The 27041-nt window shown below is 43.7% G+C and overlaps 1 protein-coding gene across 12 annotated transcripts in view; it reads left to right on the forward strand.

The window, feature by feature from the left end:
- Positions 1–27041, forward strand: part of PDPK1 (3-phosphoinositide dependent protein kinase 1) — a 148448-nt gene that overhangs the window by 58656 nt on the left and 62751 nt on the right. For all 12 annotated transcript variants that reach the window (XM_039493310.1, XM_039493308.1, XM_039493306.1 and 9 more), the window contains 5 exons: positions 12636–12733; positions 15129–15204; positions 18034–18102; positions 18727–18823; positions 19586–19759. In XM_039493310.1, coding sequence (XP_039349244.1) covers positions 12636–12733; positions 15129–15204; positions 18034–18102; positions 18727–18823; positions 19586–19759 — 514 coding nt within the window. The remainder of the gene's footprint in view (positions 1–12635; positions 12734–15128; positions 15205–18033; positions 18103–18726; positions 18824–19585; positions 19760–27041) is intronic.

Genomic DNA, 27041 nt, shown 5'->3' on the forward strand with positions numbered 1-27041 from the left:
GTGGGAGTGGGATACAAATGCAAGAAACAATGTGGGAATGGGAGTGGATATTGCAGGGTGGGAGTAGGATTTAAAAAACAGTCCTGAGTGTGGCTCTGCTTGTAAATAACAGTGTGTAGGAGACTATATAAACAAAAGTAAAACTGACTTAGTCCAGTTTTTACATTTTACATTTCTACTCAGCTTGGACAAAGAGCAGAAATGGTGAAAAGACTATTTAGGGTGTGTCTACACAGCAACTGGACACCCACGACTGGCCAGTGCCAACCAACTCAGTTTTGCAGGGTTCGGGCTGTGGGGCTGTTTGATTGCTGTGTAGACTTCTAGGCTCGAGCTGGAGCCGGAGCTTGGGGGACAGACACAGACAGAGTGACACACCCACACAGGGTTCTAGTGCCCGGGCTCCAGCTCGAGCCCAGAAGTTTACACAGCAATGAGGCAGCCTTGCAGCCCGAGACCCACGAGCCCGAGTTGGCTGGCATAGGCCAGCCGTTGGTTTTTCTTTGCTGTGTAGACATACCCTTAAAGTCTAGTTTAGATAATCTAAAGTGGTGATGACAACACAGCTAAGGGTGCAGTTAATATTTATCTTGAGTCCCTTTTTAAAACTAATTTTGGTTGTTATAGGGAAATGTTTAACCTTTCTAAAAGCTTTTAATTGGGTCTCTAAAGAGCCCCAAAGAAGAATTACAATCTTGTTGTTTGGATGAGAATATTCTGTCATATATACAAAATTGGTTTGCTAACTATAAGTAGATTGTACCCCTATTTGACAAAATAGCCAAATGGGCAGGGGCGATTGGGAGTGGAGATTGTACCATAGAATCTAAAGTTGAGACGAGACCTATTAGGTCATCTATTCCAAAGGTTCCCAAATGGTGGTTCCTGGAACACTTGCTCAAGGTCTCTGGAGAGATGTCTGATCATGTGATGCTGGCTCTTCTTGTTTCCAGTTATGTTTAAAAAAAAACCAAAAAAACCCTAAAAATACATTTTCTAATATTTTTGCATAGAAATAGTTGTGAATGGGAAGGGGGAGGAAATTGGTCCATGCATTCTGACAGGGAGAAGGTGTCCATGAAACACTAGGATAGAAGAAAGACTATAAAAGAGTTCAGGAGTTTAGTTTCCCTGCCAGTAATGTATGGGAGATTCCGCAAAGGTCAATAAACAATGCTATTTAATATTTTAATTACTTACAGGGAAGAGGGGCACTGTTTCCTGTATTGTTTTCTTTGTCTTTTATGTAATCACAAGAGTTTTTTTAAAATGTGTATAAATTTACCTTCATTTATGTATTTCTTTTAGTAGGGCTTTATTAGAAATCTGGCATTGTAGGAGAATTGCTTGTAGAAGTCTTAAGTTTAGAATGTTATGAAGGTATTAGTTATGGGCAGCTCAGTACTGGGTGGTGAGATCAAGTTTCTGCTGATGTCACAATCATTGTATAGTAGATTTATTTAGGAAACCATATTCTATTAAAATGCTTAGAACTCTCTTGGGATTTTCTTGAACCCTAAGAAATATGACAGTAAATAACCAGACATCTTAAAGTGGTTCTACTTTGAAAAGTAACTCTGTAGAAATGGCACCTTCTGTTCTTTGAGCTTTTGTCCACATGGGTTCCATTGTAAGCGTCCGCACCCCTTGCGTGAGAGTCTGGAATCTTTTAACCATCAGTGACAATAGAAGTCTGTGCCCCACCCTGAGTGTATAAAGGGCAGAACAGCCCCAAGTACCACTCGGTTTCCTTCTCCCTGCCAAGGCAGTGAGTTGGAGCAACACAGAATCCTTCTGCTTCCCTGCTATATCACAGATAGTAGTAGTAAAGATTATTCTCAATAGTTCTAAAAGTTCAAGTTGTTAGAGCCTATTGGCCAAAAGAACCCCACCCTCCCCCCAAACACACACAAATAACTTTTTTTGTTTTTCCCTTGATACCATGATTCACACATGGCTGAGTCTTGGTCCCCAGATTTTAAAATCTGCCTAGCTTGTGACTCACCCATGCCTGCAAGCGATGCTCATGCAAAATGTTTATTCTGCTTGAGGGAATCTCACATAACTGACAAGTATGCAATTTGCATGTCATTTTCAAAGCATACTCAGAGTTTATGATGCCTTTCTGAAAGTTTTCTTCACAGAGAAATTTACAAGGAACATGTCAGACTCTGAAGCTCCCTCTCTAGAGAATGCTATTCCATTAAAGCCATTGTCTATCAGTTTCCTAGCTACCAGGGAAACCACTCTAGGTGTTAACAGGTCTTCTGCATTCAAGGCTGTGCCTTCACTGCATGCTAAGCATGGGAGTAAGCAATTACTGAGTAAGTTAACTGGTGATAGCCTAACCCAGAATAGCACGACCACATTACAATGTTGTCATCACCTGCATCCATACTGGTACTGTATGTGGTTGCACCAAGCAATAAAGCTGTCTGGGTACTTATCCGAGGACTTATAGCACCACAATTTACTGTGCCTCTGTTTGCATTCACAGATGTTGTACGACAACTTGTCTGCCCACTCTGATGGTTATACACTGGCACAAGGGCTTATTAATGGGCATTGTTGTGTTGTATGAAACACTAGAAATGTGCGAAGCTGGAGAAATTGCCAGCAGGCGAACTGCAAGATGGATGCTGAGCAGAGGCAGATTGATAGTCTACTTCCAGTTGGGGGTTTATGGAAAGGGATTGGAGGACCATTGTGTCCCAACTGTTGTGACTGCACAACTGCACTGCAGTTACCTCAAGATAACAATACACATTAAAACCTACCTCTTTGTCTGCTCTGTAGCTCAGGGAATGGTGGCTATTATGCTGTGTAGCACTGATAGAAGTGTGTGGCTGTGTGCACTTGAAGAGTGCTGTGGGAAGAAATCACGGCTGAGTTCAAGTTAAGTCTTCAGTGAAGACAAGCCCCTAAAAACCTCATGCTGCTCTGAAACATTCTGGGATTATCCTTTTTCCTTCCTAGGTCAGTCAGAAAAATCCCACCTGCTGAAGGCAGAGACACCTTGTGTTGGTCAAAGTTTCCAATACCAACAAAGAAAAAAAATCCAAATTACATTACGCTGAGGCTTCCAAGTTGATTTCCTTAAAATCAAACTGGCACAGTATACCACCAGACCCTTTTAAGGTCTGTTTCTCTACCTCACAATCACACTAGCAATCTTCTGCTGTCCCTACCAGCTCATTAGTACTATTGGCTGCAGAGCCATCTATCACTGATTTCCTTGGAACTGTGCTTACAGCTGTGTCAACCACTTCAGTACCAGCAAGCTTGGTGCTGATTACATTGGTACCAGTCCCTATTATTTTGCAGTGTTCTTTTATAGCTCCAGTGGACTTAATGATCACTCCAGAACTGGATTCTCCTCTAACGGACTTTTCTCTGCTTTCTGTGTGTTCGAAGATAGTTTCTGTACTGGAACCAAAGGTACTAGACATGAAGATATCCCTTTGACCTTCATCACTGGTACCAATGGCTGTCTCTTAAGAGATACAGGGATTCTATGGAGAAGTTCTACTATTCTGACTCCTCTTGTGACAATAGGAGTACTTCTCTGTTTTATCCTCATTCTCCAGATATGATCCTGGAAAGGGAGGCGAAGAGGGGACCTCTGAAGAGAAAGTTTCATCTTCTGACAGGACTCAAATGCCATTGTTTCCACTACTTTGGTATTCCAGGCCTTATCATTATGGGACATAGTTGTGACCTTACTGGCCAGGATTGAACCCGCAGCAATTTCCAGGTCCTGACTCTTCTACGTTAAGGTGAAGGAATCAGTCCCTTCATAAGGAACCATCCAAGCCTGTACATTCTGCAGATCAACCTATCATGCAAGAGGTTGAACAGGTTCCTCATTTTGGAGAGGATGAAGGGGAGCCTTTGGAGGAATATAACTTTCAGCTCTGTCTGCTTGCAGTATCCTCTTAATCTCTGGATGAAGCATTTGTTCTGTCATCATCTGCTATGATAGATTTCAGTGCCTTTCAAGACTTTCTTAAGAGGAAGGCCAAGGCTTTTTAGACATTTCTCTTGGGATGGTTCAAGAGGATTCTCAGTCTCTGGACCATTTGGCCATGCCATTCAATAAGGTAGTACTCGCTGCTGCTAAAGAACTGTGGCAAACCCCTGCCTCAATTGTGGCAACATCTAAGAAAGGAGATCATAAATGTCAAATACTTCCCAAAAGGTTTGAATATTTCTTTGCACATCTAATCCCACTGTCTCTTAGGGTTACAAGTACCCACAAATATCCAAGCAATGTGCCCCCCCCCAAGTTGACTCCCAGGGAGAAAGACCCCAAGAAAATGGACCTGCTTGTTAGGAAAGTATATTCAGCTAGCCTTCAGATGCAGATAAGCAATTATCAAGCTTTGTTGGCCAAGTACAATTTTCTCCAGAAGAACAGGGTTATGCAAATGAACAAAAAACTCCTGCATGATATTAAGAAAGAGCTAAGTAATGTGGCCATAGGAGGGTGCACTTCATGCCAAAGACAGCTCTTCAAGCATCATTAGATGATTCTGATCCTGCAGCTAGGGCTATAGCTATGGTGGTATTAACTATCCACAGATCACTGTTAGAAGTCCAAACTGTGATCAGGGACTTACCTTTTGAAGGTCCAGACCTTTTCAGCTTAAGTACAGATGAGGCACTTCATACCTGAAGGACTCAAGAGGGCCTCCATTCTCTAGAGCTCTGTGTCCTTTCCAGAAGAGGAAGCAGAGTCTGAGCCACTATCTTTGTCTAGACAAAGGCCTGAGGTGCCCTCACTGTTATCAGAGACCTTTGGGATGCTTGTAAGAGCTTTCTTATCTGAAAGAGAGAGGCCCTTCCCTAAGTTCCCTCTAAGCTGCATGGCCAGGCGGCTGCCCAACAAACTATCCAGTGCTGCGCACTTCAGGTGTGCTTCTGCCCACAGTCACGCTGCTGCTGCTGCTCCCGGGAGCCTCCCACTTGCTTTGCAGTGTGAGGGGGAAGGAGGGTGCTGATGTCAGGGTGTCCCTCTTCCCCCACCCCCACCCCCGTACCCCATCTCTGCCGAGCCAGGGCAGCGGGGAATGACAGGGCTCAGGAGTGGGACTGAGGGAGCCTGCTGGTGGCTGCTTGCTGCTGTGTCTGCTTTGAGTGCCAATCTACTTAAAAGGGCAACATACAGCAGCAAATCATAGGGCTGAAAAGAAACAGTAGCGCTCAGGATTTTAGTGAATCTCCACCATTTGGGCTGCATTTTGCCATCTGAAATACTGCGCTTTAACTGAAACAATCCCTGAGTTTCTTTTTCCATTGTGAATACAGAGACATAACACTGTAAATTGATGTGTAAACACTAAAGTAACAGTACCTTTCACAGAGGAGCTGCCTCTGTGGAGAGAGAGAGAGAGAGAGAGAGAGGGCTGGGTCCTCTGTAGAATAAGGGTGGGGGAAAGAGGGTGGGAGTTTCAGTGAGGAATGCGGTCTGGGAGATGTGTTCTTCCATCCTGGATCCGTGTTGCCCAGGACTGGGGCAATGGCCTGACTTCTCTATCGGTGCACTGCTCCATGTCAGAGCTGTCAGCCAGGACGCCACACTTTGGGCGTATAGATAGTTTTAGTCCCCTGACTAGTCAGCATGGGAGGAAGCCACTCCACTTCTCCCACAACTCAAGGGCATGCTGTTATACATACTTCTGTGCCTGTGTATACACACTAGGGCTTTAAGGAAAAGCACCATATAGCATGAGAGTTAGCAATATTGATTACCTGAAGGATTCCCCAGGGCAGCTGCTGTCCTCTGGGGAGTCTTGCTAGGCTGTGAATGTACTTAAAGAGGCAGTGCATGTCTCAGACACACACATGTGCAGTGTGAGAGTGTCTGTCTCACACATACTCTTTCACACTCACCTCCCAACACATACTTGTGGTGGTGGTGTTACTTCTTGATATTTCCTGCAATGCACATATATTCTCTGTAGTTTTATTCTTCCAACATGCTGTTTGAATTTTTTGATTCGTCTATATTTCATAATTTTTATTTCTCTTATGCTTAAATTTAGTTCTTTGAGTAGTGAGTTCTAAAATGCCTAACCTGTCCTGGCTGAAGTAATTATCCCAATGGCAACTTTTTAAAAATATATTTATTATATCTAAGCTTTTTGTTTCTACTGGTGGCGCACATCCGCATATTACCTTGATAATTTGTGCACAGAACAAAATTCATTCTGCACATGAATGGAAAAAATTAGAGGGAACATTGCAATTGACTAGTCAGTTTTAGACATGATTCAACATGAGTACTTTGTCTAATTTCAGTCTATGCCAATTCCCTTTTCAGGGACCCTTGTCACAACAAACTACTGCTGGTTGAAATAGGTAGTCATCTTCACTGATGTGTGATCAAGATGGTGCCTGTGCCAAGGGGTTCTACTTCCATTTTTCTTAAAGAAAAAGGAAAAAAAAAGGTTGGCATCCCTTTTTAGATTTGATGTTTCTACAGGTTCATCTGTTTATCAGTCAGACACACACTGGAACTGCCAATGCATGTGACCTTGAAAATTCTGGAGTCTCTGCATTGGTGGATAAAGACCCCCTTCAGGTCTGTCAGAGTCCCCATTCCATCAACCCTTCCCGCAAAAGACTATTGTAAGAGATGCATCTAAGCAGGGATTGATGGTCCCGAGAGGAGTTGCATTTACATATAAATGCATTAGAGTAGATGGCCCATTCATCTAGTTTGCAAAATATTCCTGCCCATGCTTCAGAACTCCACCATCTAAATCCTGATGGACAATATGATGGTGATGAATTGTATAAACAGGTCCTTGGGGTGCAAGATCATCCTGTCTATCAGGAAGCAATCCTCTTATGGGAATGGTGCATTTATCATCATATCCAACTCTTCGTTTTTCAGGAATTCAAAATGATTTAGCTGATTTCCTCATCTGGAAAGGCTCCATCTCCAACAAATGGGAGCTAAAAATCTCAGTTCTGAGTCTTCTGTTTCAGGACTGGGGCGGTAGGGGTTCTGTTGTTGATATTTATAGCAAATAGGTTCACCAAGAAATTATCTATATTTTGCTCCTGGAGAGGAATGAGTCCAGGATCTTTAGCAGTGGGATCAATAACTGTTGCACACTTTTCCACCTGTCCCATTAATCCCCATAGTGCTCAGGAAAATGTCTGGAGAAAGCTCAAAAATGCTAATAGCCCCTACTTGGGCTTGTCAGTTTTGGTTTCAGATGTTGTTCATTTTTCACTCCAGCTGACTCTTCAGCTCCTGATCATTCCTGACATCAGTTCTCAGACTGCAGTCCAGTCTTCTACCCAAACCCAGAGACTTTACACTTGTCAGCATAGACACTCACTGGTTAACCTTGCTTGTTTATGTTCTCAAGGGATAATGATCTACCCTTAACTGGACAATTGTCAATCTCTCCAAGAGGCTCACCAAGTCACTGAAGCTACAATACACTTGTTTACCGAACTGGGTCTACAGATCAACACCTAAAAGTCAACCATCACTCCACTGCAACACCTGAAATTCAGAGGGGCCGACCTTGATTTGTTACAGGCCAAAGCCCTCTTACCTCACCACAGGTTCCTATCCTTAGTCACTCTCATAGACACCGTTCAAAACAGCCCACAAATACCAGCCAGACTCTGTCTCCAACTCTTGAGGCATATGGCAGCATGCATGGCGGTAATACCACATGCCATGCTTCGCAGATGCCTCCAAATGTGGTTCAGCTTGGTTTACAGACCAAACAAGGACAGGCTGGACAAATCCCTGTCACCATCCACCAGGATCAAAAACTCCTCATACTGGTGGAAGGACTCAGCCAACATTTGCAAAGGGGTCCCCTTCTGGCAAACATCAGTGCCATTGCTCCTCACCACTGATGGAGTGCACATCTAAATGGCCTCATGACACAAGGCAAGTGGTCGCTTCACATCAATTTCCTCAAGCTAAGAGCAGTCAGGAACGCCTGTGCCCATTTCCATCACAGTATCACACACAAAGATCCTAACAGACAACATAGCCTATATGTACTACATCAGTTGGTAAGGGAAGCCAGTCACCTTCTTGTAGATGTGCAAACTTACCCTTGTGGTGCCTCCTGCTGGTGACTTCCAGGAATTAGCTCGTTCCAGCTCCGGAGCGCCCTCTGCAGGCCGGTGATCCGCCTGTCCTCTGGCCCCTGTGTCCCTCCCTGGACCCCGGTGCCCCTTTAACTGGGGTGCTGCCCCCTGGTAGTACCCCACCAATCTGGGTCTCCCCTCCCTGGGGAACCCCCAACCCTCTATCCCCACCTCACCTCAGTCTTGGCTACTGCCAGTCATCACTTAGCCCCCATTCACTGGGGCAGACTGCAGTGTATCAGCCACTCATCACAGGCAAATGGGTTTGGACCTGCTGCCTCTGCCTACCCGTGGGCTGCCCCTTTGCAATCCCAGGAACCAATTGGCCTTACCCTAGGCCTGCAGCCTGGGGGGTTTCCAGGCCAGAGCTCCCCAGCCCCTCTTGCCTTCCCCCAGCCCTGCTCCACCTTAGGTACCCAGGTATACTTCCTAGCAGCCAGGCCTTTCTCCCTCTAAAGGCAGAGACCGACCCCTGGGCTTCTGGCTCACAGCCTCTTATAGGGGCCAGCTGGGCCTGACTGGGGCATGGCCACAGCTGCAGCCACTTCCCAATCAGCCCAGCTTAGCAGCTCCCAGCCACAACCTTTCCCCAGGGCTGTTTTAAGCCCTTCAGGGCAGGAGCGGGGTAACCACCCTGCTACACCTCCCTATGCACAGAAGTAATGGTGCATCTCCCACAACATTACACTGTCTGTGGCTTACCTCCCAGGTGAACAAAACTCAATAGTAGACAATCTCTCGGTTGCAAATTCCCACATGACCATGAGTGGGAGATACATCTGACAGTGCTTCATAACCTATTCTGTGGATGGTGTCCCCCAGCATCTGACCTTTTCACTACTCGCCTGAACAAGAAATGTCCATGCTACTGCTCCAGAATGGGGATGGGACAGCACTCCCTGGGCGCTGCTCTCCTCCTCCCCTGGACCAAGGACCTTCTCTATGCCTTTCCTCCATTTTCCCTACCGTTGAAGGTCCTGCTGAAAATAAAAGGGGACGGAGCTTGTCATTTTGATTACTCCTACTTTGCTGAGACAGACCTGGTACCCTTACCTGGCACAGCTTGTGACATGCCCGCTGATTCCTCTTCTGGCCATCCTGCACCTCCTCTTGCAGAATGGAGGATGTACTCAGCATCCAAACTTGGGGATTCTCTGCATCAAGGCCTGGCTTCTGCTTGGTTCCAACACCTAGAAAGCTCCTGTTCAAGGGAGGTACAAGAGGTACTATTACGCAATAGGAAGTCCTCAACATGACATACTTACCTGCAGAAATGGTCCAGGTTTCAGATTTAGCGCATGTCCTAATAAATCTCCCCAACATTCACAACTCTTCCGTATATCCTAGACTATGCTTTGACCCTAAAATGGTTGGGACTATATCTAAGCTCTCTTAGGAGTCACCTAGTGGCTATAACAGCTTTCTGCCAACCTGTAGAGGGCTACTCAGTCCTGTCAGACCTAACTACTAAAAGGTTCCTCAGAGATGTAGTAAACTTCTTCCCACAACTTTGACTTCCTATCCCTACTTGGCACCTAAACCTGGTGCTGAAAGAACTGACTAGGCCTCCCTTTGAACCCATGGCCATCTGTTTGCTGATGCACCTGTCAATGAAAGTGGCCTTCCTGATGGCGATTACCTCAGCTAAGAGAATAGGACAGAGAGCAGCTCTGATGGCTTAGCGCCCCTACACAGTGATTTTTCTGGACATGGTTATGCTCACGCCACATCCAAAATTCACCCCAAAGGTAACCTCTCTGTTTCACATGAATCAATTAATTCACCTTCCAATCTTCTACCTCAAGCCTCACCAAGACAAGAGGGAGGCTATATTACATGCTCTAGATGTCAGGAGAACCCTGGCCTTCTACCTGGATAGGACATAGGCCTTCAAGAAGTCCCCTAGGCTTTTCCTCTCCATTACAGAAAGATCTGCGCTCTCCGCAACATCAGCCCAAAGGCTCTCCATGTGAGTCTCAGATTGCATCAGACAGTGTTACCAAGTTTGCAACATGACCCCTCCAGACTGTTCATACACACTCCAGCAAGTCAATCTCTTCTTTCATCACCTTCTTCAAGAATGTCTCTATCTCTTAGATCTGTAGAGTGGTAACATGGGCGTCAGTCCACACTTTCGCAGAATGCTATGCAGTTACTGGGGATTCCACCTCCAGTGCCATCTTTGGCTCCACAGTACTGTCCTCTGTAACTGACCTGCTCCAAAGTCCCAGCCCTTCAGGAGGGATGCTGCTTGGGAGTCACTGACAGTAGAGCACCCATAGAGACACTACTCGAAGCAAAAGAGGAAGTTACCTTGTGCAGTGTGACAGGATGCTGGGCAGGAACACCTGAGCCAGCCCTCTGTCACACCAGTTCCAATTAAGGGAGGTAAATTGAAGCTGGCTAGAGAAACCTGAACCTGATTGACAAAGGGGGAATGGCTGCCAGCCTAATTAGCCCAGGGCTCCATAAAAGCCTCAGAGGAAGGAAGCCGGGGGAAGACAAAAAGGGGGGAAACCAGAGAGTGGTAGCTCTTCTCTCCTGGCTGCAGAGGCTGGAAAGTCCTTCAGACTGAAACCCCCAAGCTGTATGTGTTGAGAAGGTGGTGGGAATTGCACCCTGTAAATAAACTGCACTGGTGATTGTTGAGCCAGAAGGTCTCTGAGTGGTTTTTGGAACAGAGCAGAGGCAGGAGCAAAGGGGGGGGGGGGTCTTAGATGCAGTAACGATGGTTCTTCAAGATGTATGCCCCTATAGGTGCTCCACAACTCACCTCTCCTCCCCTCTACTTTGGAGTTCTTGTCTATAATTCTGCGGTAGAGAAGGAACTGACAGGGGTTAGCCCGTGCATGCTGACAAGCCTCGTGGCACAGCACAAGGAGAGACAGTGCATGTTCGAGACTAATGAACTTCAGTAGCAGTGTCCTCCGATCAGCAGTGCAGGGACGCGCACACACCTATAGTGGAGCACCATAGGGGGGGGACACATCTTGAAGACCATTGTTGCACAAGGTGAGTAACTTCTTCAAGATGCTTTTGTCCATATGGATCCTATGACCCACCGTCCTTCCCCACTAACACAGTTGTCCTCCTAGATATCAATATTAATTAAGGAACTGAGTGGTAGTTGGGACTACTCCACCCTTTATGCTCTTGTGAGTGGGGAAAAGACGGGCATTAGGGTGTGCAGGGCACACGCACATCCTCCACTGGCCACTGCTGGCTAAAAGATTCTGGACTTGCATGCATGGAGAGGTACACACCAATGGTGGGATCTGTATGGACAAAGACATCTCAAAGAACTTGAATTACTGTAACATAAGTAACCTTACTTTTCAGCCAATCTGTTTCCTGTATGTATTCAATCAGTTTTCACTGCTGTCAACTCTGCAGAGCTGAAATGGCTGTGGGAGAATGAACCGGACTACCTTCTGGTTTATGCATCATTAACAGAATTATTCAGCTGCATTGCCACCCGAGCAAATAATAAACTTCAAAATCTGCTCTTGGTTGAAATCTGCCATTAAAAATCATTTTGTTGCACAGATGTAACTGGCATGATCTGAGGAAAATCATGTCGCACAAGGGTTACTGAAAGCAGCATTGGACTTGCAAAGTTTTTACTGATGAAGCACGAGCCAGAAAGATCCGAGCTTGACTTTCAGATCTCAGTCTGAGTTTTCAGAGCTAGCACTTGGAAGAAAGGTGGTGTGGTGTCTTTTTGTTTGTTTGTTTAAAACAAACAAAAAAAACCACTTGTAAACTGGGGAAATTTTGATACATCAATGACACAAGAAATGTGAAACCCTACAATGCTATTTTTCATGTTTACTGTTAAGTAGAACCACTTAGTAAGTCTAACTACAGCATCCTGCTGCAGCTAAGTGTTGGTTGGTTGACTTCTGCAGGCCTCCAGTTGTGATGAAAAACAAGACCATGTCAATGTGTAAAGTTAAGCATGTGCATAAGTCTTTGCACAATTATGGCCTTAGTATAGTTTTCATCTCTGTCCCATTCATGCAGTTTTGTGGGATGATCACTCTTGGTCCCTTGATATTTCAGATTTAGTGGTGATTTGTATTATAGTCAAATAGTGTAAATTTCATGTCCGTATTACCATATCAGTCTGTCATATGTTCGTTAAATGTAAGGTTTACAATTGTCCTACTCTTTGGTGGATTTTGTTGAACAAGTGAGATGCATGCTGACCTCCATTTTATGATTAACTCCTTTTAACTTTTAGAAGGATTGGATAAATTAGTGGGCTTTATGAAATCTGCTGTCCCCACTCTGAATGTTGATTCCCCCAGGTCAAATAAAAATTGCCACAATAGTATTTACAGAATTTCTGTGGTTTCTTGATGGATTAATTATATGTACAAAGGTTTGTATATACAGTGCTATGACCTGCAGAATTCATTTTTAAGGCTATTGTTAGCTTCAGAAGTGAAATGTGATATCTAGTTTTCATGTGTTTAATTTTAAATTTGAGACTCCACCTTTTTCAGGGACCTTAAGCCAGAGAACATTTTGCTAAATGAAGAGATGCACATTCAGATAACAGACTTTGGAACAGCAAAAGTATTATCTGCAGATAGTAGACAAGGTATGCAATTGTTCATATCTCTGATCCTGTATCCCAGTGAACTACTCAACAAAAAGTAGTTCCCTGAAATGTAAATCTCCTGAATTTAAGTTAAACTGTCATCAACTTTGAACACTGCATGTGATTATACTATAGTCTAGATATAGTTTTGTTGGTTGTCATAAAACAATTCTGACTCTAAACTTCTGCTTAGGTGGATCAGCTCATACACTGTGAATTTAAAACTGGTAGTTTGTTTTGAATAAAGCCAATTTTCTTTCCTGTTTAAAATGTAGGAAAGGGAGCTTAATTATTTCTTCTGTGTTTCTGAAGAAAAGAAACAAAACAGTATATCCTTCTGACTGTCCAGAAAAACCTCATATCTTTTCTGATTTATATGTGCTAGGATTCATCTCCCATGGCAGTGACTTAAATTAAAATGTGAGGGAGAGGCAGGTATTTTGGTGCAATTAATGATGGTAGATTATTACTGAAAACACAGGGTATTAAACTTCCTGAAGTCTTGTTTTGGTATCTTTTAAAACTGTATAATTAGCATTAAGCTGGCTTTTGCTGATGACTACTATGATACTGAGATAACATATTGGGAAATGTCCACCATTTGGGGATTTAATTTGTAAAAGTTTTTTTTAGAAACAATCTTCCATGCAATGACAGGGTCTGTGTGGTGTATTGTAGTGTGTTTTTAAACATTTCACACAAGGAAATGACCAATATATGGTGGCTAGCGTGCATGTGTGTATACACACGCATATGTATATATAGTTACCTGTATAAGTCTATACTTTTTATACTCTATCTGTATCATGTACATCGTCACAAACTACATTTAACCAAACAACTTTCTGCCTTGTTTTTCTGATAGTATGGTGTACCTCATATCTTGTTTGTCCTGATCCTGACCACTTTGCTATGATTTTTTTTTACCATAGCAGGTAGAGAGTTACTCTCAGACCAGTACTGGAATGTCTCAAAGGAAGAGGATAAGATATAGGCTTGTTGTATCCTAGTACAAACCTAGGAGGTGCCATCACACTCTTGGTATTTCAGATGCAGGTGTTTAGAACAGAAAGATAAGAGGTACACCATACTACCAGAAAAACAAGGTAGACAGCTGATTGGTTAAATGTAGTTTGTGATGATGTACACAGTACCTTGTACTTGTAAATAAGTAAGGTATAAAAAGATGGCTTTAGGGGCATAACTTTGGGAGCACACCTATTTAAGGTAAATGTAACAACACTGAATGAGACTGCTTCCTGGAGACTGGTATCATATAGAACTTTTTTACTGTACTATATTTTTATTGTGTCATAGCAAAAAACCGGACTGACATTAGTTATTTGGTCTCTTGAATATATTTCATAATGAACTAAAATGTGGTCAAGCAATTGATTATACAATTTATCAACAAAAAGACTTGGATAAAAGTTTTTAATAAATAACCATCTTAAAGGTTGCCTTGAAACTGCTGTGCATTGTAACAACTTGCTGATTTTCCTTGCTCTTCAATAGACTGAAAAATAAGAATAGCATGAGGTGAACACAAAGCCATCATGTCTTTTCATGCAATATATATCTTTCATTTAGGTAAAGGAGCATAAAATACAGTACTAACCATAACAAGGCACTGCCCTGAGGAAGAATTTTGAGTAGCTATTTATTTAAATTTATGCTCATGACTTGTTTAGGACTCCTCTGAGAGAGGAGGGGGCAGAAAGGAGTAATTCCCAAGTCTTGTGTGTTCAGGGCCAAGATTCTTCAAATTACTGTCAGAGTTGATAAATGTAAATGGAATGGGGTTCCTTGCTCCCAGTAGCACTTTCTCTTCCTCTCTCAATACAAATCTTGGTGGCCTGATGCCACCACAGTATATGCCCTCCAGTGACACCAGACAGTATTGCCACTCATCCAACAGGTTTGTTTTCTGATGAGTGATGCATGTGCTACAAGTGAAGCAATGGATTAGTTGCAGCATAAGCTAGCAACATCAGATTAGCCCAGCAGGTGCAGTTTATACTATACTGGGCACCAGGAGTGTGGCTTATGAAGTGCCAGGCACTGGGAAGAGGCAGGAAACACAAAGTGACAGAACACAAGCTGAATGAGCTCCTTTTTAAGAGATGTGATAACTCCAACATATTTGAACTGCAATATCCTGTAGCACACTCTGGCAAAACTGTTAAAATGTACTAGCCCAGTCAAAATGCCTATTTGCCTGCCCTCTACCAAGAATAAAAGTGGAACAAAATTTTTTTGTAATTGCCCATCCAAAAAAAGGTACTTACCGTAGACACAGAATTTCAGTGGGTTCTATAGTGTTATGTACTTTCAATAGATAAAATTTTGGTTTATCTAATTAAGGGTTTACTTATCTCTTTCCCTTTTCTCCCAGCACGGGCAAACTCATTTGTAGGGACAGCGCAATACGTTTCTCCGGAATTATTGACCGAAAAATCTGCCTGTAAAAGGTAAGTAGTCTTTGTGTTTGTAGAGAATTTTATGGATTTAGCTTAAATATATTAAAAGAGGAAAAAATTGTATTTAAAATGTCTCATAATTTAAAAATTTTTGCTTTAGCATCTCTTGGTTATTTTAAATCAAAATACATTTCCTTATTGGCAAATGTTGCTCCATGTGTGAGAACTGGCTTATTGGATTGCTCCAGAGTTCTGGGTTCTACAGACATAGTGACTTACTACAGGACTGAGGTTTTGTCATGAGAAAGAAGTTGATGGTGAAAAGGATATACGTCCTGGAAATACTGTAATAAACCGAAAAGCTTTAGACGTGGTCTTGCATCCAAATACCCACCACCCTTTCTCAGTCCATTTTGAACACAAGCCAGCTCCAACATGAGCAACTTCTGTTGTAAATTCAACAGAATGTGTTGCATTTTCTATAGGTAGTTGGGAGGAGAGTCATGACCCCCTTGCAATGAAGTTATTTAGTCCACTGCTCTGGTCCTTGAATCCACATGTGTTTTCACTGAGCTCCATGTGAATTCTTCTGTAGTCCAGGAGTTAGCTTTGTGTCTCTCAGGTTCACCCTTAAGATCTTTTTCACATAGGAATCCCATGCAGCTTGGTCTCTGTCCTCCCTGCATAGTTAGTTTCAGGCTGTAGTATCTGGCTATTCCCTCACCACAACAGAAAATTAGTGATTAGAAATAGGTATATATCACAGCTTTAAAAGAATGTAGCTAAGTATTATACCTTCTGTATTCACTGCTTTAGAGAGTTTGGCTAGTGAAGAACTTTTTAGCAGGTTAGCCTTTTAGAAGTGACATGATCCACTCTGTCTTTACAAGGAGCTTGTATTTTCTGAGTTGGTAGGCTCTTTAGAGAGAGAGAGAGCGCCCTGTCCTGAAAAAGAAAAGTTAATGCTAAGTCTTTCACCAAAGTAGGTGCAATGTATGTTGTGGTAAAGTGATTAATAAGCAGCTTTTCAAGCAGGGGCGGCTCTAGGGATTTTGCCGCCCCAAGCACGGCAGGCAGGCTGCCTTCGGCGGCTTGCCTGCGGGGGGTCCGCTGGTCCCACGGCTTCGGCTGACCTCCCGCAGGCAAGCCGCCCAGCTTGACCCTCCGCAGGCAAGCCGCTGAGGGCAGCCTGCCTGCCGCCCTCGCGGGGCCGGCAGAGCGCCCCCCGCGACTTGCCGCCCCAAGCACGCACTTGGCGTGCTGGGGCCTGAAGCTGCCCGTTTTCAAGCCAGCATATCAAAAAGATCTTGCTACACAGTGATTCTCCTAAAATGTACCTCAAATGCTGTTTAGTCTCATCAGCCTTTTGGACATAAATGAAAGTCTTCAATGAAAGATTTGTTTTGTGATTGTAGGAGTTTTGTCTAAAGACGGGAAGAGAGAAGTAGTTCTTGAGGAGCACACACAGCTATATCCAAATCAGTGCCTTAGATTGCAACAGTAGTTGTTTTCCTGTTCCTTTGGTTGATCTGTCAGGTATGCTGGCTGGCAGTGTTTTAGGAACAAGCAAGCTCAGATGTACACTTGGGTTATGTACAGACGCCCCCCCCCGACTTACACAGTGGTTCCATTCCAGAAAGCCTTGCGTAACTCGAATTTTGCATAAGTCAGAAATGTATACCCGTACTGTCATAAACATACAGCTAAGGGTAGCATAAAATCCCTCCTTTACCTGTAAGGGGTTAAGAAGCTCAAATAACCTGGTTGGCATCTGACCAAAAGGACCAATAAGGGAAGAAGATCCTTTCAGATCGGCGGGGGGGGAGGTTTTTTGTGTGTGTTTCCTTGTTCTCTCCGGGACAGAGAGGGACCAGGGCAGGAAAAACCATCTCCTAAAACCCTGCTGGAAATAAGCATCCAAGATTACAAAAATTGTAAGTAATAGCAAGGAAATGCGTTTCCTTATTTTTTGTTTTAGCTTGTGAATTTTCCCTATGCTAAGAGGGGGGGGGTTTATTCCTGTATTTTGTAACTTTTAAGTTTTGCCTACAGGGGAATCCTCTGTTTTAACTCTTATTATCCTGATTTTACAGAGGTGCTTCTTTTAGTTTTTTTTCTTTATAATAAAGTTCTGCTTTTAAGAACCTGATTGGTTTTTAGTGTCCTAAAAACCCAAGGGTCTGGTCTGTGCTCACCTTGTTTACCTATTTGGTTGGTATAGTATTCTCAAGCCTCCCCAGGAAAGGAGGTGAAGAGGCTTAGGGGGATATTTTGGGGAAACAGGAACTCCAAGTGGTCCTTTTCCTGAATCTTTGTCTAACTCACTTGGTGATGGCAGTGATACCGTCCAAGGACAAGGAAGAATTTGTGCCTTGGAGTTTTTAACCTAAGCTAGTAGAAATAAGCTTAGGGGATTGTTCATGCAGGTCCCCACATCAGTACCTCAGAGTTGGGAGGGAACCCTGACACGTACGTTACGCAAAAATTTCCTCAACTCGAAAATCCTATTTCTGGCTTATGGAACTTTTTCCGTAAGTGCGAATTTGCGTAAGTCGGGTCTTACATAACCTGGGGAGTGTCTGTACTTTGAAGTGGTTACTTTTTTCCTTTGTCATAACTATATTACTTTGTCAGAGTAAAGATAAAATTTTTCTTTATAGCCAGCTTTGCTAGCTGGCTTTTCTTGCCAAATAATGTAGTAAGAAGTGTGTGTGGATCATGCTGAATTCAACTCTCTTCCACTGGCTGTATGTGTTACTGATATCCTGACTGGTAGAAGTTGAGAATAAGAAACGTTGTCTAACTTAAATTATACAGGCTTACTGTATGAGGACAGTAACTAGTATGGGTTTTTTTTCTCTTTTCCCCCTTCCTTTAAAGTTCTGACCTCTGGGCTCTTGGATGTATAATATACCAGCTTGTAGCCGGATTGCCACCATTTAGAGCTGGGTAAGAGACTTCAGATTATATTTTATATGTAAATTATAGTTTTATTTCAGTTTTCACTAAATTGCAGAGTTTTCAAGTGAAATTAACTACAGTATACCCTGAATTTTTTCATTAATGATTTTAACCATTGTTCAATATATCTGTTACTTAATAATTTAAGGCTAGCTTGTGCTCTTGCTGCAACCAGGAGTACCCAAGGGCTAGTCAAAATTCTCCAGGGGCTCCCATTCAGTTCACATCACCATGGTGGCTACCACATCCATGAAGACGATATAGCACACTCTCATCTGAGTCAGTTGTGCTCACTTCAGCATTCCTACCCCCCATTCAGACATCTAGTACCCAACGGGTACAAAAAGTAGAGAATTATTCTCCCCTTATGAATTTTTGTCTATCCTTTGCTCAGGGCTGTAAAGGTGAGAGAGCTTCTTGTGCTCTCCCTCTGGTCGTCTGTGAGCATCCTAAACAAGGGCTGGCCGGAATCTGGCCCTTAACATTTGAAAAACAATGGATTGATTTTTTTTTTTTAAATTCTATATACTATTTGTTTGGCTTGTGTACTGCCAGGATAAAAGTATCCTAGGTAACATCTGATGACTAAATATTATACTTGTTTTCTTGCAGCAATGAATATCTTATATTTCAGAAGATAATTAAGTTGGAATATGACTTCCCAGAAAAATTCTTCCCCAAGGCAAAAGACCTTGTGGAAAAGCTTTTGGTAAATATTCGTTATATTGTTGTCAGATGAATATATTACATAGGAACTGCATAATGTGCTGAATGTACAAAAGTTTTCCTACATTTGTATTCCAACTACTATAAACTCTCAAGCCCTCTTTAAACTAACAAGAAACCTTTAAAGTTCTTGGCCATATAGGGAGAAAATTGTCATCTTGAAAGTAAGCATTGGTTATTAAACAGCATTTTAAATTTACTTTCATCTGAATTGTGACAAAGGTATGTGTATGGGGAACACATCTGTTAGTCAAGCTGAAACAAATTATTCTAGATAATCACACAAAACAACACTTCAGACTTACAGCACAAATTTACAGACTTTTTTGCTCTTAATGCATCAAACAACTTGCCAAGAGATAAATTATTTGTCTGAAAACATCTCTCTGTAGCTATTAGACAGAAATAGCTTCATTATTTGTAAAATTCAAGTTAATTTGCATTGCATTTCAGAGAACTTAACCCATATCGCACACCGTTGTAAGTATACCTGCTATAGAATGTTTATAGTGTGAGGATTTAAAAAGTGCTGTCTTATCAATGAGGATTAGGAGCAAGAGTGAAATGAATCTGCAGAAAATATTTACCTTTTTAGTCAGTGCATATTTGTTAAAGCTGGAGAGACTAATAGTCACAGGGTTCTGCATGTTAATGTGCAGGTTAAAACCCAGAAGGGATTGCCATTGTGCTGTTATGAAGTTAAAATTCGTTTTGAAACTGCTTGTCATTATTTTAAATTATCCAGGTTCTGGATGCTACAAAGAGATTAGGCTGTGAAGAAATGGGAGGGTATGGACCTCTTAAGGCTCATCCATTCTTTGAATCCATTACATGGGAGAATCTGCATCACCAGACACCCCCAAAGCTCACAGCATATTTACCCGCTATGTCTGAAGATGATGAGGATTGTTATGGAAATGTAAGTGTCAATTGTGCTATATTGCAACTTGAGACCTTTACATAGAGCAGATTAATTCTTGCCAAGATAATATTTTATTAAAAGTGTTTTTGGTCACACTTTATCTTGAGATGATTAATAGAAAACATGGATAGTGCTAGTTTCAAAATGTATATTGAAGTTGTTTTTTGAGGAAAAAGTGGGGGTTTCACCAAACAGATTTTATGTGTGAAAGGTGTCTGTTTTCTGTTTACATCCCCCCCACCCCCACCCCTTTTATTTGGAAATGTTGCCATGATACATCATCTTCCTATTCTCCTCCCTGGGCTGGCTGGACTACATCTCCCATTGTGCACTGCCTCTGCTCTTCAGGAGGGGAACCATAATGCATCATGAGAACAACCAGGGAGCCCCAGCCTAGAGTGGAGAGTGCTCCCATTAGACACCATGGCAGCATTTCCAAATTGAAATATTTTGTTTTATTTCTGCTGAAAAACTAGAATTTTCCATCTAAAATGTAGATGAAAACAATTCTTTCATTTTCAGCAAAATTATCTTTGGGAGTAACACCACCCATTTTTCAACCAGCTCGAGGTAAACTGGTAGATCTATGTAGTATGTGTTAGAGATGGGTATAAGCACAGCTCTTCAAGGTGTTAATAGGTATAAATCATAGCTATAAGCAACCTCTTGATTTGTTGGTGCCTGTAACAATTGATTGATCATTTATTTATTCTATAAAACTGCTCATAAATGGAACCTTAATATAAAATGTGACCCTATTTTCTTTTAAAAGCTAACTGATGTTTTTGTGTCACTTAATACAGATTGTCTGAAAGATGTAGATATTTACTGGAAACATAGAAGTCAGTGTAACTTTTTGGAAGTCTGAATTATGTGCTTGCCAGTCTTCACTTTTTACTCTGTCATCCCAGGTCTTAAATACCAAAGGTCTTTCACATTTAGTTGTGCAGTGCAGCAGAAGCCTTTATTACTTCCCTTACCTCCCCTTTAGGAGAAGCAATACCTCAGTATTTCTGAGTCTTCATTAAGATCAGACAGCGGAATAGTAATCTCTAACATAGGACCAGTTTTAGCAATTCTTTTCAGGTTCCTGAAGGCTCCATGTCTCTGATAAATTTCATAAAAAGAACAATTTTTCACAGTCCAAGAGAAGATAGCAGAGACAATGCTGCTAACAAGAGCTACAGTACTGTGATAGAAGAGCGCTATCCTCATAAGCATCACATGACTGGATATCAGTGTTTCTGACATGTATAAAGAACCGGTGCTACTTACTTTTCTCACTCATGCTTTCAGCCTTTTGCAGAAAAAAGGTACATATTTCACAGTGCAGTTCTGGACACAGGGGAGGATGCAGCTTTGGAGTTGAGAAGCAATCTGGTGACCACTGGTTGAAGCAATATTCTCCCCTCAAAAGAAAGGTAGAAAACTGGTAGAAGCTTTACAGGGTCTCATTTAGCTCTTGAGCTCTTCTTTGAGTAGCATCCCTATGGACGCTGTAAGTGCAGTAGCGCCCCTGTGCCTGGAATCGAAGATTTTCAGTATCACTGCTTGTTGGGCTGCACATGCAGTCCTCTCTGTCTCGTACCGTGAGTGGCGTCTATATAGTACTGTGCGGTCCAACTACCCCCAGTTCCTTCTCAACTGCCTTTGGTCTGGGATAGAATCCTGAGCAGAGACCTCCTTACATCCATAGCCTTTAGTAATAGTAGTGTTTCCATTATAACTTTGTAGATATTAGCCATTTCCTTTATTTTTTTTCTTTCTCCTGGAAAAAAAAATTCCTTTGCTCTTCCCTCCCTGTTACTCTTTAGCTTATCATAGGTTTCCTTTGCTACACCCTTCCCAATTGGGAAGTTCTCCCTTATCAGGATTATGCCCAGATCCTCCAGGTTCCAGAGGTGCCTCTGCTGTCATGAGGCCATCCCTGTGAGCGACAGTTGCGCACGGTGCATACGCTGTCTCGTGAGGGACAAGTCTCACAAAAGTGTACCCATTGCTTCAGATTGAAGGTTTGGTCCAGAGCCTAAACCTTTTACTAATAGAGAGCTCTCTCTGGCCAACCTCAGTCCCTGGCCCTGATGCCTCTCCTACATGGCGATTGCCATCAGCACGATCATCAGCCAACCCTCATTCGCCGCATACCACCAAGAGAACATCTACTCTTTTTTGCCCAGCAGAAAATAAATTGGCCACTAGTTCACCCTCTAAGGAGCTGCCTCAGAGAGAGGCATCTTCTGCGAGGTCAGTAGCCACAACATCTTCAGGGGCGAGACTTAGGTCCCGCATCCATCTGCGCACCTCCAGTATCAGTGCTAAGGAGAGGTCCAAGCACCCTAAATAGGCAGGACCACCGACAGAAACACTATCACTCTGAACCAAAAAAGACAGTGCAAGAATTTTGAAATCCAGTGCTGACCACCTCAACTAAAACAATTCTGATGCTTTGGCATAGACCAAGCCCTTGGTACCAGCCAAGTCTTTGGGTACATCTACACTACGGGATTATTCCGAATTTACATAAACCGGTTTAACAAAACAGATTGTATAAAATCGAGTGTGCGCAGCCACACTAAACACATTAAATCGGTGGTGTGCGTCCACGGTCCGAGGCTAGCGTCGATTTCTGGAGCATTGCACTGTGGGTAGCTACTCCGTAGCTATCCCATAGTTCCCGCAGCCTCCCCCGCCCCTTTGAATTTCCGGGTTGAGATCCCAGTGCCTGATGCGGCAAAAAATCATTGTCGCGGGTGGTTCTGGGTAAATGTCGTCAGTCACTCCTTCCGCTGGGAAAGCAACGGCAGACAAGCATTTCATGCCTTTTTTCCCTGGATTGCCCTGGAAGATGCCATAGCATGGCAATCATGGAGCCTGTTTCGCCTTTTGTGACTGTCACTGTATGTGTACTAGATGCCGCTCACAGAGGCGATTCAGCAGCGCTACACAGCAACATGCTTTTGCTTTTGCATGATAGCAGAGATGGTTATCAGCCATATTGTACCATCTACCATATCATAAATTGGTAATAAGATGATCGTGGCTACCAGTCCTTTTGCACTGTTCCATTTGCTGCTGTCATAAGTGCCCCTGGCTGCTCTTAGCCAGGGGCGCAAAAGCCAAAATTGGGAATGACTCCCTGAGTCAATCCCTCCTTTTTGGTATCTAAAAATAGAATCAGTCCTGCCTAGAATATGGGCAAGTGTACTAGAGAACCACTGTATCGGAGAACCAGAGAGCACAGCTGCTCTGTGTCAGATTTATGAATTATGAGCTGTATTCTATTCACAGGGGGTGTTCCTGCAACAACCCCACCTGTTGATTCCGTTCTTCCCTCAGCCTTCCTGGGCTACCGTAGCATTGTCCCCCCACTTGTGTGATGAAGTAATAAAGAATGCAGGAATAAGACACAGTGACTTGTTAGTGAGATATGAGTGGAAGGCAGCCTCCAGCTGCTATGATAGTCCAGACAGGACAGTAAGGAGTATGTAGGAGAGGAGCCCAGCATCCCTCTGCTAGTTCGGGGCACTTGAATCTTTTCTTTACACATGAAGGGTGGGGGCTGATGGAGCTCAGCCCCCTGTTGCTATGACGACGATGGTTATCAGCCATATTGTACCATCTACCAGGAAAAATTAGGACCAGGCGCCCTTGATCGACCTAACAGATGCTAGTCAGCATGGTTACCAGTCCTTTTGCACTGCCCCATGTGCCAATAGGCTGATGACGAGGACGGATACCAGTCGTATTGTACCATCAGCCAGCCATAGCGTGGGGGGAGCAAGGATGTTGGTGTTGAGTGCTGCACCATCACGTCTATCTGCAGCATTCAGTAAAGATAGGGTGACATGTAAAAGAGTCAAGAGAGGATTGTTTTCCCTTTCACTTCTGGGGTTGGAGGGGGGTGCGTAAATTGCCGAGCTATGCCCTGACCCACCGCGGACACTGTTTTTGACCCTAGAAGCATTTGGAGCTCAGCCAAGAATGCAAATGCTTTTCAGAGACTGCAGGAACTGTGGGATAGCTTGAGTCCTCCAGTCCATGAGCGTCCATTTGATTCTTTGGCTTTCCGTTACGCTTGTCACGCAGCAGTGCGCTGAGTCCCTGCTATGGCATCTGTCTGGAGATATTTAAAAAATGATTTTGAATTTCGTCTTCTGTAACGGAGCGCTGATAGAACAGATTTGCCTGCCCTTACAGCGATCACGTCCGCATCGTCCATGCGGGAGCTCTTTCTTTATTTTGATTTTTAACTGCATCACCACCCGTGCTGATCAGAGCTCCACGCTGGGCAAACAGGAAATATTCAAAAGTTCGCGGGGCTTTTCCTGTCTACCTGGCCACTGCATCCAAGTTCAGATTGCTGTCCAGAGCGGTCAGTGGTGCACTGTGGGATACCGCCCGGAGGCCAATACCGTCGATCTGCGGCCACACTAACCCCAATCCGATATGGTAATACCGATATTAGCCCTACTCCTCTCGTTAGGGAGGAGTACAGAAACCGGTTTAAAGAGCCCTTTATACCGATATAAAGGGCCTCTTAGTGTGGACAGTTGTGGCGTTAAATCGGTTTTATGCTCCTAAAACCGGTTTAAACGCGTAGTGTAGACCAGGCTTTTGGCACTGAGCAAGTCCTCTGCACTATGCGACCCTCGGCACCATCTACTGGCCACTTGAGATAATGCACTTGGCACCGACAATGCCCCCACTTTCTACACAGCCACTGATGCTGAGGATGCTCCTGCAACTACCACTGGAATTTTGATACCCACGAGAGCTGTTCATCTCTCACACCTGAGTCGCCTCTTCTCCATAACAAGCTTTCTGCAGCTCATGCCTCTTCCCTGGAGACAAAACACTGCTCCCTTTCACCACTGAGGACTGCACCACTCTTCTCTAGCGAGGAGGAAAAGGAGCAGTACTCCATTGCATTGCTGACTTCACCATCATATCAAGGGCATCCACACAGAGAATCATCTTCTTGTCCTCGATACCTGGAGACTAGCAGCAAACTAGGTTTCTGGTATGAACCTCCATGGATGAAATCCCATATGCCAGTTCCCTCACATTGGCCTTATTGGAACCTATGGACTGCATATATGTCGCACTTTCCCAAACCGTCAACAGAGCAGAGACAGAGACAAATACGCGCTCCATCTTCATCAGTCTCTAGACGGCCTGACTCTGAACCAGAAGCCCTAGAGGTGCAGAAGGAAGAAACTGAGGAAGAGATTACACCGCCAATACACTTCTCCTCATTGTCCCCCAATGAGGCCATCATGCCACCACCTCCAGCATCGGTGGATGATTGTAAACTGTTCCAAGAACTGTTCCACAGGATTGCGGATTCTCTTTGGAGGGATCTGAAGAAACGTTGTCGAGCAACTTGTGCTGTTCCTCTCAAAGATAGCACTCCCAATCAATGAGGCCCCGTTGGACCCCGCCAAAGTTATCTGGCAGACCCCAGTGTCAATATCCACTTGCAAGCGAGTGGACAAGAAATACTGTGTCCCCACTAAGGACATGGAATTTTTTTTCCCACCCTACTCCAACCTCCCTTGTTGTCAATGTGGTACAAAAGAAGCAGTGACAACACCACTCTGGAACAACCCCCTGCAACAGGGACTGGAAGGGGTTAGACCTCTTCAGTTGTAAAACATATTCTTCAGCTATACTCTGGTTCAGTATCATTAACTATAAGGCACTTCTAGTCAAATATAATCACAAACTATTCCAAATTCGAGGCATTCTGTCAACACCTCCCAGATGACAAAAAGGAGCAGTTCCAGGCACTGGTGATGGAAGGACAACTTCTGGCCTGTACGCACTGCAAGCCTCTCTGGACTCTGCAGACAAAGCTGCCAGTTCTGTTGCAACATTGGTTGTGATGAGATGAGCACCATGGCTTCACCTATTCAGGTTCTCCAGAGAGGTGCAGACCACTGTCAAGGATCTAAACACTTTACTGAGCTCACAGATGAGTCCCTACATTCTCTAAAGGACTCCAGAGCGACATTCCATTCACTCAGCATATATAACCAGTGCCAAAGAGAAGACCGGGTAGATACTAGCCTACCCCAAGGTCTTGAACTCCACGTTTCACCCCTCAGTGGCAGTTATGACATACAGTGCAGGCGACAGAGGCGTCCTAAGTGCAAGTAGACACCAGCACAAGGGCTACGCCTTACACATCCACCTCAAAACAACAATTTTGAAGCTTTGGTTGAAGTCCTGAGGTGCCTCCCTCTGGTCCAGTTGCTGCAACCATCTTTAATAGCCCATCAGTTTGCCAACCGCTTGGCCCTTTTCTACCCATCATGGCAGCAAATCACCTCAGACAAGTGAGTCTTAAAAATCTTCAACAAAAAGTACTCTATTCAGTTCCCTCCCTCCCTCTCCCATCCACCTTGCCCCGTCCCTCTTCTTACAGACACCTTCTATGAGAAGAAACAAACCACCTTTTGTGACTGGGATCTGTAGAACTGGTCCCTTTCCAGCATAGAGGGAAAGGTTTTTATTCCCACTATTTTCTGCTCCAAAAGAAATCCAACAAGTGGAGAGAGATCCTAGAGTTGAGGAACCTCAACAAGTTCGTCAAACTACAACACTTAGGATGATCACACTATGAACAATTATCCTAGCACTGGAACAGGATGGTTTCTTGGCCCTCTACCTCAAGATGCATACTTCTATATCACCATAAACACTTCCCCCAGGTGATTCCTCAGATTTGTCCTGGGGTCCTACCATTACCAATGCAAGGTACTACCCTTTGGCCTTTTTATGGTGCTCAAAGTATTTTCCAAAGTCTTTGAGGTGGTGGCGGTGCATCTTTGCACACAAGGAATTGCAATATTCGTATACGTGGATGACTGCCTCCTCAAAGCTCTGACCAGAATTGACGCTGTTGAAGCCATAAGAAAAATTATGGACCTGTTCTTGAACCTCGACCTCCAGATAAACATACAAAAATCAGTATTGATGCCAGTATAGCATCTGGAATTTATTGGGGCCTAGCTGGATGCTAAACATGCCAGAGCCTTCCTCCCAGCTCACTGATTTTCATCCATCATCTCATCCCCACTGTGAGAACCTGCCCACAGATCTCTGCCAGAATGTGCATACAACTGGTTGGCCATATGGCAGCAGCCATGTTTGTGGTAAAACACGCCAGATTACACATAATAAAAATAATAGGTATATCTCCATATATTATCTCATAGAACTGGAAGGGACCCTGAAAAGTCATTGAGTCCAGCCCCCTGCCTTCACTAGCAGGACC

This window comes from Mauremys reevesii, linkage group 10 (assembly GCF_016161935.1).
Source record: "Mauremys reevesii isolate NIE-2019 linkage group 10, ASM1616193v1, whole genome shotgun sequence".
NCBI classification, from domain to species: domain Eukaryota; kingdom Metazoa; phylum Chordata; order Testudines; family Geoemydidae; genus Mauremys; species Mauremys reevesii.